The sequence below is a fragment of the Ochotona curzoniae genome, unplaced genomic scaffold (genome assembly GCF_017591425.1).
Source record: "Ochotona curzoniae isolate NIBS_2020 unplaced genomic scaffold, NIBS_Ocur_1.0 contig_3332, whole genome shotgun sequence".
Classification (NCBI taxonomy): Eukaryota; Metazoa; Chordata; class Mammalia; order Lagomorpha; family Ochotonidae; genus Ochotona; species Ochotona curzoniae.
The window spans coordinates 6,044,295-6,062,678 of record NW_024465816.1 but is presented as its reverse complement, the minus strand read 5'-3'; the positions used below and the strand labels follow the sequence as shown (position 1 = coordinate 6,062,678).

Here is an 18,384-nt window from a genome sequence, read left to right as displayed (position 1 = left end):
TTTCCCTAATTTGTGTCTCTACTTCCAGTTGAGGACCAGTCAGAGAACACCAGATATGCGCCCCTCGCCAGTCACATAGACCGTCTCATGCCAGTGGCAACTACAGCCTCCCTGTAGGCTCCAGCTGGGTATACCTAAAGCCATTCTCTTTGCTCACTGTGAAGCTTTCCCACTCCCCTGCGTGTTGTTGAGTCTGCCAAACGCAAGTAAGAGAGGCCAGATTCCTGCCGCACGCCTGGCAGGAATCCAGTTAGGAAGCTGGATTCAGGAACTGGAGCTGTGAATCAAACCTGGGCGCTCTGATATGGGACATAGGCTTGTTAGCCACCAAGCAAAACAACTGCTCCCTCTTCTAGATCTTTTTAAGGGAAAAATCAAAGGTGTTGGCAAATCTGTATTTGAGAATATCCATGAAGCATATTTCTGATGATAAAATTGGAAACGGTCTGCATAGTCAGTAAAAAAAATAAATTGGTCAATAAATTTCACTTTCACTATATATAATTTCAAATCATTAAAACTCATGTGGTTGAATACTAAGTCATGCTCCTAGAAATATGTTCACTGTACATTACATTAAAAATGTTTTTAAAATGTGTTATAAAACAGAATGCTGCTTAAGCACTGAGCACTTTGCCTGGCTGTGTGTTAGCTGTCATCATTTTTAAAAGTATGATCTCAGGTCTTAAGGAGGCAGTTATAAATAATAGAACACATTACAGTTTCAAGTGGTTACCAGTCTGTAGAAGAACTCTTGATTTACGAGTTCTTTTCAGTGCTGACTTTTCCAAGTTGTCTGTCATGAACTAGAACCTTTTTTTCTTTTTGCTGAAATATGCAAATCTGCTCTGTGGATACTGCTTTGGAGAAATCTTGGAGAATGAGCCCTGAGCTGGAAACCAAGAGACTTGTCAACTGTCCTCTAAATCTTTTACTATATTATGATCTTAAGAAATTTTCCTATCAGCTCTCCAGGTTCTGTTTGCCCATTGCAGTATAATATCTGACTGAGGTTGAGTGACACTCATGCTGATACTGGACAGAGTTTTCATTCGCAGTAATACAAATAACATCGCTTATGGAGCCCTTGCTAAGCACCACTGAAAGACTGTGATCTCATCAACCCCTCTATGGACAAAGAGACGCAGGCTTTGCAAAGTGGAATGACTTATCCAAGATGACACAGAACAATGAGAGCTCCAGAATTCAGACATTCCAAATGCAGGCGTCAGCCGATGACTTTGAGATCTAAGAAAACTGGCCTAGGGGATATATTCTGCAACTAGTTCAGGGATGTAACTTTTAACTTCATTGGGCACAGGATGGTAGATTGGCACTAGTTGCAATGAAGGGACCTAAGATAGTGAATCATTGAGACTTTGGACAAACCTCAACATAGCCCAGACCTCAATGAACAGATACAGGGAGGATGGTCCTATGGGGAATTTCGACTGCACAGAGGCGGATCCATGCTGCCGGGCTCCAGTGAAGAAGCCTTACTGTGTAAAGCAAGTTGCCTGTGGGGGAGGAGCAGCTGCTAGGCCTGAGATAGTTGGCTGGAAGTGTTGTGGCTGGTGTGCTTGTGTCCTCCCATGGGCTCTGTGAGTTGCCGCCACCCAAGGCGATGAACTCACGGAGTTTTGACCAGGTCCTGCAAACCCATAAGTCTAATGCCAATTATAATCCAGGCCACTACCTATCTTAACATAACCTTAAGTCAAACCAGGAAAAGAAGCAGATGGCTCTGATGTGGGCAGCACACACCTGGGAGCAAGGTCTGTCTTGGAGGAAAGTCTCACTCGTCAGCCCCTTTGACAGAAAGAGCAAGGGAGGCCCATCCTGAGGTCAGCTCCTTTGCAAGCGATTTTTACAGCAGTTCTGAACCAGTGCATAATGTTTTCAAGCAGGAATAAGTGGATCTCGCTGCTGTTTCATTTGCTATCACTTTTGTGCGAGCCATGGTGTCTGCTCTAAGGTAGGGCTGGCCTAGGCCTTCTTTGACCCTCAGTGTAGTCTCTCCAAATAGTGCCTGCAAGGCTGCACCCTTGACCCCATAAAGTATAGTGGACCCCACTTGCTACAGTTTTACCTTCTGTGAACAGTAACATTCAGTGGACTATAGCCCAAAAGATTAAATAGAAAATTCCAGAAATGAAGAATTCATGTGCAATGTTCTGAGAAACATGATGAGAAATTGCATGCTGTCCCATTCTAACTCCCCTGAGAGATGAATCATCCTGTTCAATGTCTCCACACTGCATGTGCCACCCACCCCTTACTTGGTGACCAGATTGGTTATCTTGCTATTCCAGTGCTTGAGTTCAAGGAACACTTATTTTACTTCATAATGAGCCCAACACACTAGGGTAGCGATGTTGGCGATTTGGATGTGCCAAAGGGAAGCCATAGCGTGCTTCTTTTCTTAGTAAAAAGATGAATGTTGTTGACTTAATAAGGAAAACAAAAAGAAGATTGTATGTTGGGGTTGCTTAGATCCACAACACAGCAGAATATTTTGAGAGATGAAAGAATGCACTCACATGTTGGTATAGTCACAATTGCTCTGTTTTAAAGTGTTGTCATCCCATCTTACTGTGTCTAATTTGCACATCGGACATGTGTAAGAAAAGACATAGTACATATAGGATTCAATATTCTTGTATCCAATAGAGGTATTGGGCTATATCCTTCACAGACTAAGGGAGAAGACTGTGCAACAAATTTGTGATCACCCAGAAAGAGAATCTCTTCCTAGAGCTGGTGTTTGTGTCTTATTCTAATTCACATGGAGAAAAAGGAGGGATTGTTATTTGGTGATTATTGAAGGCAGACTCAGGAGATGGGAGCCTAGGTCTGCTCTGCTGCCATCTTCCAAGCAGGAGACATGAGATGACTGACTGTTCTACCAGCTAGCTCTGAATCTTGCATGTCAAGAGAAAGGTCGGTGGCATGTGATGAGACTGTATGCTCCCCCAAGGCAGAATCCAAGATCTGCCTTCCTTCGGGTTCCTTCCCTGCCCTTGACACATAGATTATGGGGGTATCTGAAATGGAATCCTTGGATGCACAGACCCGGGGGAAATGATGAGTGATAGCGAATTTTTCTTGCCTATACAACAAACTGTCCCCTAAGTCTGATCTCTCTCTACACCCAACCTCCCTGCATCACGTTTCTGCTGGAATCAAGCTCCCTGGTGCAGGCCATGGTGGTGGGGCAGAGGAAAGGAGAATGAGGCTGGCAGCCTTCCTCCCGGGACCCACAGAAAGACTCTGAATTCATCTGTTAGACTTCATGGACTCCTCCCAGCTTGGCAGGTGAGTGGACAGTGCAAATGTGCGGTAGAAATACTCTTTTTTTTTTAATATTTGTTTTCATTGGAAAGTTGGATTTACAGAGGAGAGACACAGAGAAAGATCTTCTGTTGGCTGGTTCATTCCCCAGGTGGCTGCCATGGCCAGAGCTGAACTGATCCAAAGCCAGGAGCCAAGAGTCTCTTCCAGATTTCCTACACAGATGCAGGGTCCCATGACCTTGGGCCATTCTTGACCGCTTTTCCAGACCACAAGCAGTGAGCTGGATGGGAAGTGGGACAGTCGGAACAGAAACCGGCACCCTTAGGAGATGCCAGCGCATGCAAGGCAAGGGCTTTAGCCACTAGGCTATCACGCCGGGCCCGAAGTATTCTTAAATCAAGATTGAACTTCAAAAATAAGATCAGAATTTAGGTCTTTTTTGGGAAAAAAGGTGTGTATGTAGATATTATTTCTTGGCTGCTTGCTCCATGCCTTAGCTATACAACCTTAGCAATCTTTATAATTCTTAAAATCAGTTCAGGGTGAGTGGGTGTGCATTAGTTAGAATGTCACTGGGGACGCAGTGTCGCAGTGCCTTGGTGCCAAGCCCTGGCTCCACTTCTGGTTGTAGCTGCTGGGGGAAAGCCACTGATGTGTCAAGCACCTGGGTCCCTACCACCCATGTGGGAGATGTGGAAGAAGTTCCTGGTTACCGGATTCAGTGAGTGCCAACTCTTTTCTCCATCTGGGGAGTGAACCAGCAAATGGTATCTCTCTCTGGTTCTCAAGTAAACAAATACACAGGAGCATATAAGAGGGAATTGAAGACAACCAACACTTGTATTTACCATTGCATAGTCTTTTTATGGAGTATAATTTATTTGTCATACACACCATTTGTCAAATGTCACAAACCCCACAGACAACTGTTTTGTTTTTAACAAATTCACTACAGTGTGAGCTAGAAAACTCTACATCTGCGGGAAGACAATCATGACATTTGATCAAAAATAACTTGTGCCATTTTAGACATCTAAAGTGCACGACAATCAAGCAAATCACATGAGGGTTATTTTAATCCATAGTTGAAACCTTGAGGACACAGAGGAGAGACTTGAATGCATTTGAAAGATTAGCTAGCAAGGTGTCACAACAATTGTTAAAGCAGCAATGCGAAAATTAACCCCTTGGTGTTCACATCATCCGCCAGGGGTTGACTTACTGTCAACCAGCGGCCTCGTGGAGAATGCATACCCACCCCATTGAGTCAGCCCTGTTTGCTCTCACTGGAGGTGGTGGGGCTTGTGTCGCGTGCTTCTCATGCTGAAATTGCTCACATGGATTGGAGCAAATTCAGTTCCTTGGGGAAAGCAATTTCTGAAAAAATTACAGAGAAGGAAGATGCCTGTAAGTGGATGTGCATCTTGCTCCCTTTGGCTGTGCAGAAAAGGAACACAGCTGATGTGCAATTTCAAAGACGAAAGCGTTTCACTGGGATCGAGACGATCTGTTCATCGTTACAGGTGATCTAATCAGTGAGCCTGGAGGTTGTGTTCATGGTGCCATTTCTGTGACCTGTTTACGCAGCCCTGCTCCTTGGAAAGGCAGCAAGCTGATAGCCCTGTTTTCTTTCATGTCTTCCTTGTCTGGGGCCAGCTCACTCAGCGGTCCTAGGCCACAGCTGGTTCCCGACCACAGGTATTTTCTGTAATGGTAAACTCTCACACAATCCTCCTTCCCCGGCTCAGGGGCTGTCACCTGTCGCCTGAGTCCTCAGCCATCACTCTCCCTGGAATTAGCATGGTGGATGAGAAGCAAGACTGCTTACCATACCTGGCCCAGGTGACAGAAGGTTTAATTTATACTAAATTTGGACAAGGCCAAGAAGGAGGCACGAGACTTTTGAAGCTGAGAATGAACGCTAAGAACCCAGACTAAGTCAGTGCTTTTGAGATTGACACCAGGAAATGCATTTGGTGTCTGGAAGCAGGACGACCTCACAGTTCCACTCCCCTTCTTACAAGCCTCAGTGAGCATCTACTGGGACCCAAGTGCAGGTGAAGACCCAGGTATTCCACGTCAAAGGTGATTGGCTGCCACAAAACAAGGCATGAGCCTCTCCTGCTGTCCAACCCTCCTTCCTGAGCTCAAGGGCTTGGCAAAGCAGCAGCCATGCCATTCACTGGCATTTTCATGGCAGTTCTGTGAGTCGCCGATTCATTTCACCTTCTGCAAAGGTATTCTATTTAAAGGCAGAAAGAAGTCAAGCCTATTCTTTTTGAAGGACCGTGGTGAATCTCATGACGTGGTAAATCTTGTCCAAAGCTGCCATTCCTCCTGATACAATTAGACGCCTGAAAAACAGTGTGACGTCTCCTTCCAAGCTGGTGGAATAGTAAAAGGCACAGAGAGGCAGAAACATGATTTCTGAAAGTTACCCCTGAAGTTACTTTTAAGATCATCCTTCTTTGAATCATCTCCATAGGAAATTCGGTTTTATTTACATCTGCATTGTCCTATACAATTAGTTACCTGGCACAAGTGGCTTTTCAGGTTTAAGTCGATTAAAATGCCATAACGTTTACAACTGCATCCTTGTTGACACACTGGTCACAGTTCAAGTGCCCAAGACCCACATGAGGCCGGGAGTTTACTGACACATAAAATGGTTTTCTAGAAAGTTCATCGCACAGCTCTGCTTTAGTGTTGATCAATGTGAATCGGAAGTAAAGTTGATAGAGCTTCTTCAAGTTAGATTGAGATTTGATAGTCCTATCATAAGTATTTGGCAGTTAAAATGATATAACCCAAAACCCGTACAGTAACATTGGCATGAAAAAGTAACCACTCACAGACAGAACATTGAATTATCTCACTGCACCCCATCAAACGTACAGCTAAATAGGAAACATTCGATCAGAACTACTCAATCGTGATTGTTATACACTTCAAACATTCGTAGTTAAGACACATGTATGGAATTAATTTGGTCCTGTTCCCAATATGTCATTTCATACCTCCTGCATGAAAAAAAAGTGGCTTGATCTTAAGTATCCTCCAATCTTTTATTGCCAAAATCTACATGAGAGCGCATAGAGGATATGCTTGCCTTAATGCGTGCGTGCGTGCGTGTGCACAAACACCGCTGAAGTCCACGTGACTAGAGATTGTGCAGTCAGGATTGTTACTCCTGTGCCTGAGGCCAATGAGACAGCTGATTGCTCTGTTGAAATGGACTGTCCAAATTCATCACTTTCAGCAAAATCTCTTTTCAATTGCGAAGTATAGACCCTCTTCTAAACAAGCTGGAAAACTTGGCAGACTGGAAAATCACTGCCCATGCCTTTTTTCTCTTTCCCCGCTAAATAAAGCTGGGATAGTCATTGTCCTGCTTTTAAGAAAGGCTTCTTCTGTTGCTCAGCTTATTTTCAGAATTTCTTCAGATTATCCCCAATTCTGTCATTTCAAATGTTTATTACACTGTCTTTGGAAAAGCGTTGCTGCAGACTCACAGAATGATCTCGTATTCAAAGGACTAGGGTCCCATTGCCTCGGCGAGAGGTTCTGGGGTGGGGTGGGGTAGAACTACCTCTGTGCAATCCTGTGATGCAATTCATGTAAATTGGATTCAAGTGTTCAGGTGGAGGCACAGCAGCCTGGCTCCAACATGCAGGGGGGAGGTGGGATGGCGGCACAGGGTGCAGACAGTCTTCTGCTCAGAGCTTTTACAACAAGAAATCCTGAGCAGCCCTGTCTCTGGCAGTTGTGGTGGGTACCATATGGATGGATTTGTCAGAGACAAACAGCATCTCCATCTATTGTGTGTTACTATAATAAAATACCTGAGGCGCAGCACTTGGCAAAGAAAAGGGGTTTAGTTAGCTCTCAGCTCGGGGTTTCAAGAGCCTTGGGCTCCCCTCTGCTCAGTTCTGTGAAGCCTTCTGGTTGCATCACAACATGGTGAAAGCATGTGAGAGCAAACACATGCCACTCATCCTAATCACCTCCTTTTGGAGAAACTGACTCAGGTCCTATGAGAACTGCACTCATCCCTGCCAAGGCTGGCATCCCCAGTGGCCACACCACCTTCCACGAGGCCCCCACCTCTTAAAGATCCCATCACCCCAACACCACCATACTGGAACCAGACTTCTAGCAAAGCACATGATATGGTAGGACACCCTCACACAGCACCCAAACTATAGAAATTGAATCTTGAGGATGGATAACATGCAAATGTGGTATTATCAGTTATAATACCATACTTATCAGTGATAGAAAGGAGATATTGGATTCATTTCTTGGTCTGTTGATTATTAATTTTCTCATTTATAAAATAGAAGTGTCCAGAGCTCCCTGCATCACTGTAAAGATTGAGGGAGCTCATTCCTGTAAGGTGATTTCTCACTACTGCATGGGAGCAGCAGTCAGCCCGTGCATTTTGCTACCTGCTGTGATGTCTCATAATAGCTGTGTTATTGTTTCCATAAGTTCATCATCCAACCACTTGTTGGACTTCCTTGCCCCTGCTCAGAAAGGCAGGAAAGACATACCTGTAGAACCTGGTGCTGGCTCCCTGCCTTGTAGCAGGACAGAAACCTGATTTAGAGCTTTGCATGCCTTTGGGATGTTAAATCTTGCCAGCCTGCTGTGATGACGAATCACAGTGCCCAGTACATATGCCAAATGTTGTACTGATATTTTGGGTATTGTAAGCATCATCCAAACTGTACTGAAATGCAGCCTGTGCATTGCCACCTTAATGATCCAGCTTATACATTGATGGAGAATGTTGACCCAACCAGACCCAATAAAAGTGTGTTAGGTTCCTGGGCTGTGTAGACCACAGGATTTGGGAACACAGAATAGGAAGGGACACAGAAAATGTTCTTAATTCTTTTTGATAATAAAATTAATACTTTCAAGTACAACTTGTGTGAGTATGAAGGAAGCCACTGCACAGAAACTCTCGGGCATGGCACCTAAAACAGAGCACAGAATATTCTAGCCCTTCAGCAGTCACTAACCTTCAACCCCAGGTGCAATTCTCTATTTCCAATGGTTGTAATAAATTCTTCAAACCTGGGGGATATACACTACTCAAAGCCACTCATATTTCAAGTTTTTTTTTTTTTTTTTTTTTTTGCCAGCATGAGATTCTAACCCAGAACCAAGTTCTCGGTGAGGAATTCTGATTCCAAGTTCATGTACTTGATCTGCGACACTCCACCTTGACCCCATATGATCACAGCTGTTCTGGTATGGGATTTTGTGAAAGGAAGTAATGTTACAAAGCCCCATGCAGCTTGAAGAAATGGACTGTATGCTGACCAAAACATCCGACCAGTACATTAAAATGAAAACTTCTGGTCATGTTTGCTCTCTGAAGAGCTTGCACAGAAAGCAGCTGATTTCTTAAAGTAGAAATCTTCTGATTCATGCAAATCCATGTCCATACAAATTCAAACTTTCGTTCGCTAGACTTTTTTTCTGAATATATACTTAGGTGGTTGTCAGTAGAGATGAATACATTTTATAAAATCTTACATTATTAAAGCTCACAGAAGGTGAAATGTGGGCTTTTAGTGATTGTAGTGAAATGCATTAAAATGCATTACAAGCCAGTTTTCAGAATTATTTTTTGAGAGTTGTTTCAAATTAAGAGTCATTAAAAACTTTTTTTCTACATATATCCTGCCTTCTTTGAATGGGCTCAAGATAATTTTTCATCACATCTGTGAATCCCAGCAAGGAAAAAGCTCACTGGCTTTCTTGGCATTTATTTAGGTCCAGGCGGCCCTTCCAGGCCCCAAAGCAGCTCAGTGCCTGCATGGCACCCATCTGCCTTGCAGAGCTCATTGCTTAGGCCCCCCGAGTGCCTGCAGGGGCTTGCATTCCTGAATCCAGGCTGTAGAGTGAAGGTCTTCTCACTTCTTCATGCACGACGCAGGCTTGGCTGATTTGACAGAACAATTCTTAGCAGGCAATATTTATTAATGTTCACAGTGACTACACAGCAAAGACTGTGTGATTTGAAACAAGTCACTTAACCACTCTGTACATTTGTTTTCCTATTTACAATGGAAAATTTGATATACACCACACAGTGTTGTTGAAAATAATTGCATGAAATAATGAATGTCAAGCTTCCATCTGGATATATAACTTCCTTCCTGGAGGAATCAGCATTCATGACTGACAGCTCTGGACCTGGTGTAATGGCTCAATGGATAAATCCTTGCTTTGCAAGCACCAGAATCTCTATGGGTGCCAGTTCATGTCCCAGGTACTCCATTTCCCATCCAGCTCCCTGCTTGTGGCCTGAGAAAGCAGTCGAGGATGGCCCAATGCCTTGTGACCCTGCACCTGTGTGAAAGACCTGGAAGAAGTTCCTGGCTTTGGACCAGCACTGCTCTGGCCATGGCAACCACTTAGGGAGTAAAACAGCAGAAAGATTATTTTCCTCTTTGTCTTTCCTTCCCTAAGTTTGCCTTTTCAATAAGAATAAATTAATCTTTAAAAAGCCAATTGATAGCTTTGAAGCATATAGTAATAATAATAATAATGCAACAGTAGTGACAAAAAAATAAGCTGTGTCCAAAAAGATGTGTGCATTACAGATGCTCCTCAGCCTACAATGGAGTTAACATTGTAACATGCTGTACGTGGGAAATGCACTGAGCCAGCTTAAGCCACCACACATCCCAATTCAGCCACACAGCACACTGTAGAGAGTCAGTTGTGTACCTGTTCAACTGACAGGCTGACTGGAGCCTGGCTGCTGCCACTGTCTATCATTGAGGAAGGACTGGGCCACACACACAGAGCACTAGATGGGCAAGTTCTGAATGTAGCGTTCTGAGTGGGCTTTCTACTGAGTGATAGTGTTACTGTGTCATGGTGAAGGCCAGTATTGTAAATTGATGACCCAGCACTGTGAGGCAGATTCTCAGCATGATCACTGTAGCAAACCAGACCTTCGGGGATTGGATAGGTTAGGTTAGGGAAGTTGTCCTAGCCCAACAAAGCAGGAAGTAACCGAGATGGGATATGAACTGCAGCAAGTTAAATCTAGCTCCCACATTTGTCATTACCTTACTGATGATGACTTTGTAACTGTTGGCTTATGTCTCTTCCTTCTGTAGATACAAATATCTGGTTTTACTCCAACAGAGATGGCAATTACTATCAAGGGTGCTGACTCCATCAAGGGTACAGCTGGAGGTACAGCCTGATATCCTTAGTTTCAAATCTGTTCAAGCCAGTGGCACCTCTTGGAACTAAGTAAGAGCCGGCTGGTAACCAGGTATATCAGCATGAGCAACGGGCAGGATGACTTGTACACACACAGGGATGCTGGAGGGAGTGAATGTGCTTCCACTATCTAGAAAGAACTCTCAGAATTTTCCATGCTTTTCTGAAGTAAAGCAATTAATTACCTTGTTCAGAGTGATTTTTTTTTTTTAAAACGAGAACAGCTTGGAATAGCCTGTCTCCAATCTTTAGGCATCTTCTACTTTTGTACTTCATGAACTTGGCTTGTTGCATAGTTCTGGTGGGATGGTGGGAAGAAAGAAAGCTTCTTGCCCAGGGCAGATTTTGCAAAGATGCAAACCATTGCAGTGGAGTTGGGGGATATCATCTCTGTCTCAATGCTTTCAGCCAGGCTCCAGGTTAGGGCTGTAGACAGCATGACCACAGTCTTGCAGTTACTGTAGTCATCAGCGCTGCAGTCAGATGTTTCCAGAAAGAGCTGGATTCTCACTTGAAGATAGCCAATGTCTCAAGTACAAACGCAGTTGCATCTGAGGAATCACTGGTTAGGGGCTAGAGGCTGCCATTGCCTCAGATTTCTTCAAATGCTGCATTGCTGGGCTTCCTGTTGCCTTCCCACCCCCAGAATTTACTTATTTATTTCTTTGAAAAGCAAAGTAACAAATAGCCACGCTGAGAGATCTTTCACTACCCAAAAGGCCAGAAAAGCCAAGGCTGGGTAAGTCCAACAGCTAAGAGTCAGGTCTCCCCCATGGGTGACAAGGGCCCAAGCACTTAGGCTGTCATTTGCTGCCTTCCCAGACACTAGCAGGGAGCTGCCTTTAGTGAGAAGCACTTTTGAACAATTCAAATATGTTCTCAGAGCTTCAAACATTTCTAAACCAGCTGGATCAATTTAATGATCGGAAAAGGTGAAGAGCTCATGAAAATGTCAACAACTCAGCCAGTCCTAGAATTAAGAAAAGTCCTGCTTGGAATCCACTTAGTGTTCCTACTTCTGATCTTTCAGGACTGTCAATCATGGAATCATGGGATTACTTGGAGGGTGGGAGTCAGACATGATTCAATGTTCATCCTAGGGGCTATACTGTGGAATCATGGAAGTGTCCCCTTCGTGATATAAGTTTCCTAAAGCTCTACCTACAGGACACCACAGAAGAGTCTAAAGTTCAGTCACTGCTCTTGTTCTCTGGATGTTCTCATGAAGATTTTTGGTTTGGGTTTTGAGAATAAAGGTCATGTATGTACTGTGAGAAAGGTAGAGGGTGTAACCACACACATGTGTGTATAAATGTATGAGCAACTATGCACGTGTGTGTGTGTGTGTGTGTGTGTGTGTGTGTGTGTGTAGCCATAGGACCAAAGAAGGAAGATGTGGAGGGCCAAATTTGCTTGGTGGATGGCTGGCTGAAAAAATGGAGGCTGAAACCTTGGTTGTAACACCTATTTAAAGCGCCCTTGTTTACATTTGAGGTTTCTGAAAGAACCATCTTACGACAATGATAATGAGAATCTTTAAAAATTAAAAAATTAAACAGTGGGGAACATATCTGTAGATCACTGCCGGATACTGAGAGAGGTTCTAGAGAAAGTCCAAAGTTGGTATCCATCAAACCCAGGCCAACTACTAGTCTCGGACAAGGACACACAGTTTCTTTGTGCATTAAGAACACTGAAAGGGTGACACCCATGCTTGTGACTCATGGTGTCATCCACAGGCCTTCTGCAACAGCATTGTATAGAAACGTGAGAAATTCAGCCCTGGTCCTGCCCAAGACCCACTGATGCAAAACCTATGGTCTACTGAGAGTCTAGACCATTCAAATCCCTTTCTATACAATGACATTCCAGAAACCCTAGTCAAACTGAGATATTATATATATTGCATTGGTTTCTGGAAGACATAGCTGTCTGCCAATTCTATTATGGGAAAACCGTTAGTTTGATGATGCTTAGTACCTGAATCAGATGTAAAAATTTATCACCAGATTTGCTACAGCAGGCATGCAGCCAAGGTGGAAACTTAAGCCATGCTGTCAATAGCACCGTAGTAGTCACTTCATTAGTATGTATCTTATTTTGTTCTTACAAATCTTTATTTACTTAAGACACATACACAGACAGAGGCAGATGGAGAGACTGACAGACACAGAGAATGATCCCATCCACTGGTTCATTCCATGCAGCCAAAACCTAATTTGCATTAAATTATTTGAGCCATCACTTGCTGCCTCCCTGGAGTGCATTAATTGAAAGCCAATTGAGAATTAATTAATCAATTAATAGGAATTGAGAGCAATGTCAGAACTGCAACCCAAGCATTCTGATGTGGGCACTGGTATCCTAACCTCTGTACCAAGCACCTGTTCCTTACTACGCTTTAAATCTGAAATGGTAAGTAATCCATATTCATATGAAATCATAAAATAGCATCAATCACATTCATACAATGGATTTCACATTAAAGTTTGAGAAACCTGTAAAATATTTTCATTGATATTAATATCTCTATTCCTTATCTTCTCTTTTAAAACTGCTCGTTTCAATCCTACTTTAAATCCTTGGAGGCTTTGAGACAATTATTGCATGACAAGTCACCTGAACTTGATTATTTGATTTAGACAAGGAGGGGCTCTGCACCCCGCCTCCCTCATGCTCTCTCCAGGAACCAGGACCAAACATAATCTCCTTGACAATCAAGAAACAAATTGAGTCCGAGAGATAAAGAGTTAAGACAAAAGTCACCACCAGTGACTCACTTCAACTAAGTAACTCAAGAGTAATGGAACTGCCCTAGTTTCAGGGAAAACTGTTTCTAAAGCAAATAAGCACATTCCTTGCCTGTTGGAAGCGTAGTGTGTGGAGTAAGATAACACACCACCTCAGGTAGCACAATATACCTGTCCTTTTAGAAAGCTGACACTACAGAATCTATATGTTATTCATTCACACATGCATGTAGAGATACATGTGTAGGGGCATATTTCTTGGTTCATTCACAGAAGCAATGAAATCTTGTAGAAAACTGCTTAAACATCTGAATATCTTCACAACATTAATAGTAAGTACATATTTCAGTATGGAGAGATTAGAGAGGGATTGAAAAATCTCTTAGCTGGACACAGATATTTTTAAAAATATGGATTAAAACAACCACTTAGTTATTGTAAGTGCATGACCTGCTACTGTAAGGGGTACACACACACACACACACACACACACACCCAGAACCTTCTTTCCATAAGCCCCACTGGGAGTCACACCACATTCAGTTTCAACAGGCAGAAGAAACTCCATGACAGCAGCAGGTAACACACAGTCTCCCCAGCCCTCACACACAATGGTGTCAGGAAAACGCAAGACTTGGTGTTTTTGAAGCATCTCCATGCCACCTCTGTGGTTCTGTGGCCTTGCACATATTTCCTCCCCTCTTATCTCTTAGTTTTCTTACCTGAAAAATTGTGCTTTTTTTTTTTACTACAGAAAAGAAAAATCATAAGAGCAACAGAAAATAAACAACAAAAGCCAGGGAAAGTGCCCAGCATGGAGCTAGCACACAAAATGTTCCCTAAAACAGATCCTAGTCGTCATTATGATTCCAACTATCAGAGATATGCAAATGAGAGCCACCGTTTCTATAAAAGCAACATTTATTGCTTTGAAATCTCATTAGGGATGTTTACCTTAATCAATTCTCCCATGGAAATGCCATCCAATTTCAAATAATTAAAAACAAATATGCATCCTCATCAATCTACAAAGTGCATCCCGTGTTCCGGTTCATGCTTGCAAGGCATCAACTTGTTTAGCGCACAGTGCTGTGTCCTGAAAGACCCCTCCTGCTTCTTCAGTGCGTTAACCCCTCTCCTGCCTGCCTCAGGGAGGACACACAGATTCAAGCACAGAACTGATTCCCACGTGTGCCACATCAGAGAAATCTTTGGATGGATTTAGGCTATCAGGATGTTCCTGTGACATTATGGGCATAACATTGGGGCAGATCGATGAGGTTAACCTCACAGAAGCCATCCTCTCAAACACACCCAATTGTGGTCTTGCTGTCTTCCAAACAGGCTAAGCTGAGGTACTGTCCACTGGTTGGTTAGACACGGCTAGAAATCCACCACAAACAGAGGGAAGGTGCCTGGGTCTGCATCTGTCTGCACTAACAGAAATGATACTCAGCCACAGTGGGTTTTGCAGCATTGTTTAAAATCAGTTCCTATGCATAATTTTCTGACTGTATCTTCATTCTCCGAAAATAGGCAATATAGTTCTCCTTGCATGTAGGTCATTTTTTGATGCAAAGATGGCAGAGAAATCCAAATGCAACTTTCAATGTGGTTACACAGGCATTCTGCTTATGAACTTACAGATTGTCGTGGCCAGATGTAACAGGCCCACTTGTGTGTGTTGTGCTCTCACAAATCTACTCATTACAGTAAGAGACGGCCTGTTTCAAATGCAGTCTGCACCACAGGCAGTGTGGACTGAGAAAGCCTGGTCTATGGTGTGTTAATTCTGTGAGTCTCAGTCAAAAACGACTATATCCTTAGACATAGGGAGACAGGAAAGGTGATGTGTCACTGTTTCATGATATTGTCATATAAATTTATGTTTCAGAATGTACTGAAACAAACTAAATTGTCTTTCAATAGATACTATCGATAGTTTTCCTGAAAAGAATCAGACTGAAGCTCAAGAAAACCAAATGATGGATCTCATCATGTTTTAGTTCACATGAAAATCAAAGAGTACTTCATGATTTATCTTGGGAAGCGTTTCTTGAAAAAACGACTCCTTTAATTCTAGATTTTCATGGCAACATTCGAAACTAGTGTTCTCGTGAACACAGACAAGCACACAGAGCGAGTTGCAGCATTTATAGAAATACCAGAATAATTCATCCACACAGTAATTGCTGGAAAGAAAGAATGAGTAGGAATGGGCTCCTGGTTTCACTCCTGCGACTTATTGCTGAGTCCCTGTCAACCGAGGCAGGTTCCCTCCAAGCGTAATTATGTAAACTACCTTTGCTGACTTGAAAGAGACAAGGTTTTGTTAGATACACCATGCAGCCTTTAAAATCTACTTTGATTTTTTTCAAAAGACTGGAAAAAGTAATTCCTTCTTCATTTTCCTTAATAACTCAGATTTATTTTAGACTCCAGACTTAAAAAAAAACACTCAGGGACTCACTCACGTGTTTTACATCATGACCATGATGTATCATTTTCTCTTTTCAATCCTTGCAAATGAAACATAAAACAAATCCTCTGTCCTCTAACAAAATAATATTGAGTAAGGAACTCAACCATGTTTTTTTTTTTTTCCTCAAGAAAAGGTGAAAACACTGGTAACCATATTTTCCCCCCTTCAATCACTTAACTCATCCAACAGATGTGACTGCTTCCCAAATGCCCTGAGCTGTAGCTTGAGAAAGACTCCAGTGCCAGGAACGTAGGAGAGCAAGCCAGCCTTGTGGCGCGACATGGGAAGCCAGGGTCAGTTCAGCATCCTCCCAGAGGTGACAAGTGGCTGGCTACACGTCGCTGGGTGACCGCACGCGCTGGGACAGACTGGGCGGGATGCAGCCGCAGCAAACCAGGCAGAGCGCTTTCTGGATCTCCTGGTTTCTGAATGCATAGATGACGGGATTGATGATGGAGTTGTAGGTGGCTGGCAGCAGGGTGGCATAGGTGTAGATGGACGGGTAGGTGTAATCGGCTATCAAGGAGTAGAGGGTGAAGGGCATCCAGCAGGCGGCAAAGGTTCCCAGGATGATGGCCAGCGTGGAGACCCCTTTGCGCGTGGTGACGTAGTGTGACGTGGCCAGGAAGTGATGCTGCAGGGCTATCTGGTGGGCGTGCCGCATCACAATCTTACAGATCTGGACGTAGAGCTGAAGCATGAGTGCGAACATGAAAAGGAAGGAAACTGACAGGATGGCAGCATTGTTCTTGGTGAGGGGTCTGACCACGCTGCAGGTGGACTCGTCCCGCAGGCAGTTCCAGCCCAGGATCGGCAGCAGCCCTAGGCAGATGGATGCGCCCCAGAGCATGACGAGCATGGCATAGGTGAAGGTGACGGTCCTCTCCGAGTGGTAGGTGAGGGCATAGTACAGGGAGAGGTAGCGGTCCACGGTGATAGCCAGCAAACTGCACACGGAGGCGGAGAAAGAGGCGACAATGAGCCCGATCGTGACCAGCTTGGTGGCATCCGACTGCAGCAGGTAGGCAAACACAAAGTTGATGATGAGTCCGAGGCCCGCCAGCAAGTCCGCCAGAGCCAGGCTGCCTATCAGCAGGAACATGGGCGCTCGCAGGCTGGGGTTGTGGAAGATGATAAGGACCACAATGGCATTCTCACAGGAGATGAGGGTTCCCGAAGTGCACAGGACAATGTCCCAGGGGTTGACCACCAGCTCTGGCTCGGGCTCTACAGCGGGAACCTGCGAGGAGGAGGCAGCCGTCGAGACGTTCTCTGGGGCACCGGCATCTATATAATCCTGAGGCAGCCCGCTTACATTGACCTTCAGGTCTTCATTCATTTTAACCCCTGTCCTCTTCAATGAAAAGACAGGCCTTTTAATGTTTGGGAACAGCAGGGCAAAACTCTGAGCTCATGCCACACACACACACACACCCCACACCACACCACATACAGCCCCTGCTTACACACCACCACCCAAGGCCAGGAGCTCTTGCAACAGCACATTGTGGTGGAATAAAACAAAAGCTGAAGTTTCTGTAGCAGACACCCCATAACAGCATTGCCCTTTGGCATGGAGCGGGCAGGCACAGGCAGGACTCTCCGCCAGGCAGGAGCTGAATTGAACCCTGCGCGGCGTGCTGGGGCATCTGGGCTGCTGCCCACGGGACCATGCGGCGGCCGCGAGTCGCGCGCATGGCAGCCATCCTCGATGGAATATTTTAGTCGCCCATTTCCACCGAGCACCCACCCTCCAAATTCCCGCCCTGGCGCGTGCACACACGCAGACACACACACTCATCCCCTCTCCTCCCCCCGACAGAAAAATGGGGTGATTTCAGATGCCCCCTGTATCACAAACAGTCAGGGAGAGTCACAAAAGACAGATGTGAGCCGTGGAGGTGCGGAGACAGACAGACAAGCAGGTGGACGCCCATGCACTGCCGCCGCGCCCCTCGCGGTTGGGGGCTGGCACCAGACACCAGGAAGGACAAGACAGAACGAGGGAGGGGGACGGACCGCTTGCGGGACCGGGGACGCGGAGGGTGTCATCAAGGGGGTCACCTTGGCGCGCCCAGGCCGGGAAGGGGGGGCTTCGTCCGGTGCTTCCGAAGCTAGCAGGCTACTCTCGTCGCATGTCTGCGCCGGTGCCCGCGGCGACGAGGGGCGGCGGCCCGGCTCGGGAGGGGCCCGGGAGGGCGCGGGGCGCGCGCTCGGCGGCAGGTGAGCGGCGCGGCTGCAGGTGAGCAGCGGGCTCGGCTGGCGCGCGGGGCTCTGCCCGCCTGGCCCGCACGCTCCTCGCCCGCGCGCGCGCGCCCCCGCTCTCGTACCGCGCGCTCCCGCCCGCGGGAGCCCCGGGAGGCCGCGCGCGGCCCACGCAGGCCAGGGGCTGAGCGGGGGACCAGGGCGGGCGAGGGCAACCCTGGAGCCCAGGGGATGCGGAGACGCACAGTGGCGTGGTCACCCTGCCCTACCTGCAGCTGCCTGCATCCGACCCCAGCTAACGGCCAGATACTGGCACCCTGGCACCCTGGCACCCTGGCGGGGCAACGGAGCGCACCCCGAAAGCCCCGCGACCTAGTTTGTTTCGCAGTCTTTGGAGGG

General features: G+C 45.5%; 1 protein-coding gene across 1 annotated transcript; it reads right to left on the bottom strand.

Annotated features, from left to right (window-relative positions):
- Positions 1 to 16,111: 16,111 nt before the first annotated feature.
- On the bottom strand, positions 16,112 to 18,050 carry GPR12 (G protein-coupled receptor 12). Its single transcript, XM_040979908.1, has 2 exons — positions 17,845 to 18,050; positions 16,112 to 17,134 (listed from the first exon to the last, which is right to left on the bottom strand). The coding sequence occupies exon 2, from the start codon at positions 17,117 to 17,119 to the stop codon at positions 16,112 to 16,114; it is 1,008 nt and encodes a 335-aa protein (XP_040835842.1). The 5' UTR covers positions 17,120 to 17,134; positions 17,845 to 18,050.
- Between the last annotated feature and the right edge of the window lie 334 nt (positions 18,051 to 18,384).

Excerpts from the sequence above, each read along its gene's own strand:
- GPR12 (XM_040979908.1), bottom strand. The coding sequence starts at position 17,119 with ATGAATGAAGACCTGAAGGTCAATGTAAGCGGGCTGCCTCAGGATTAT.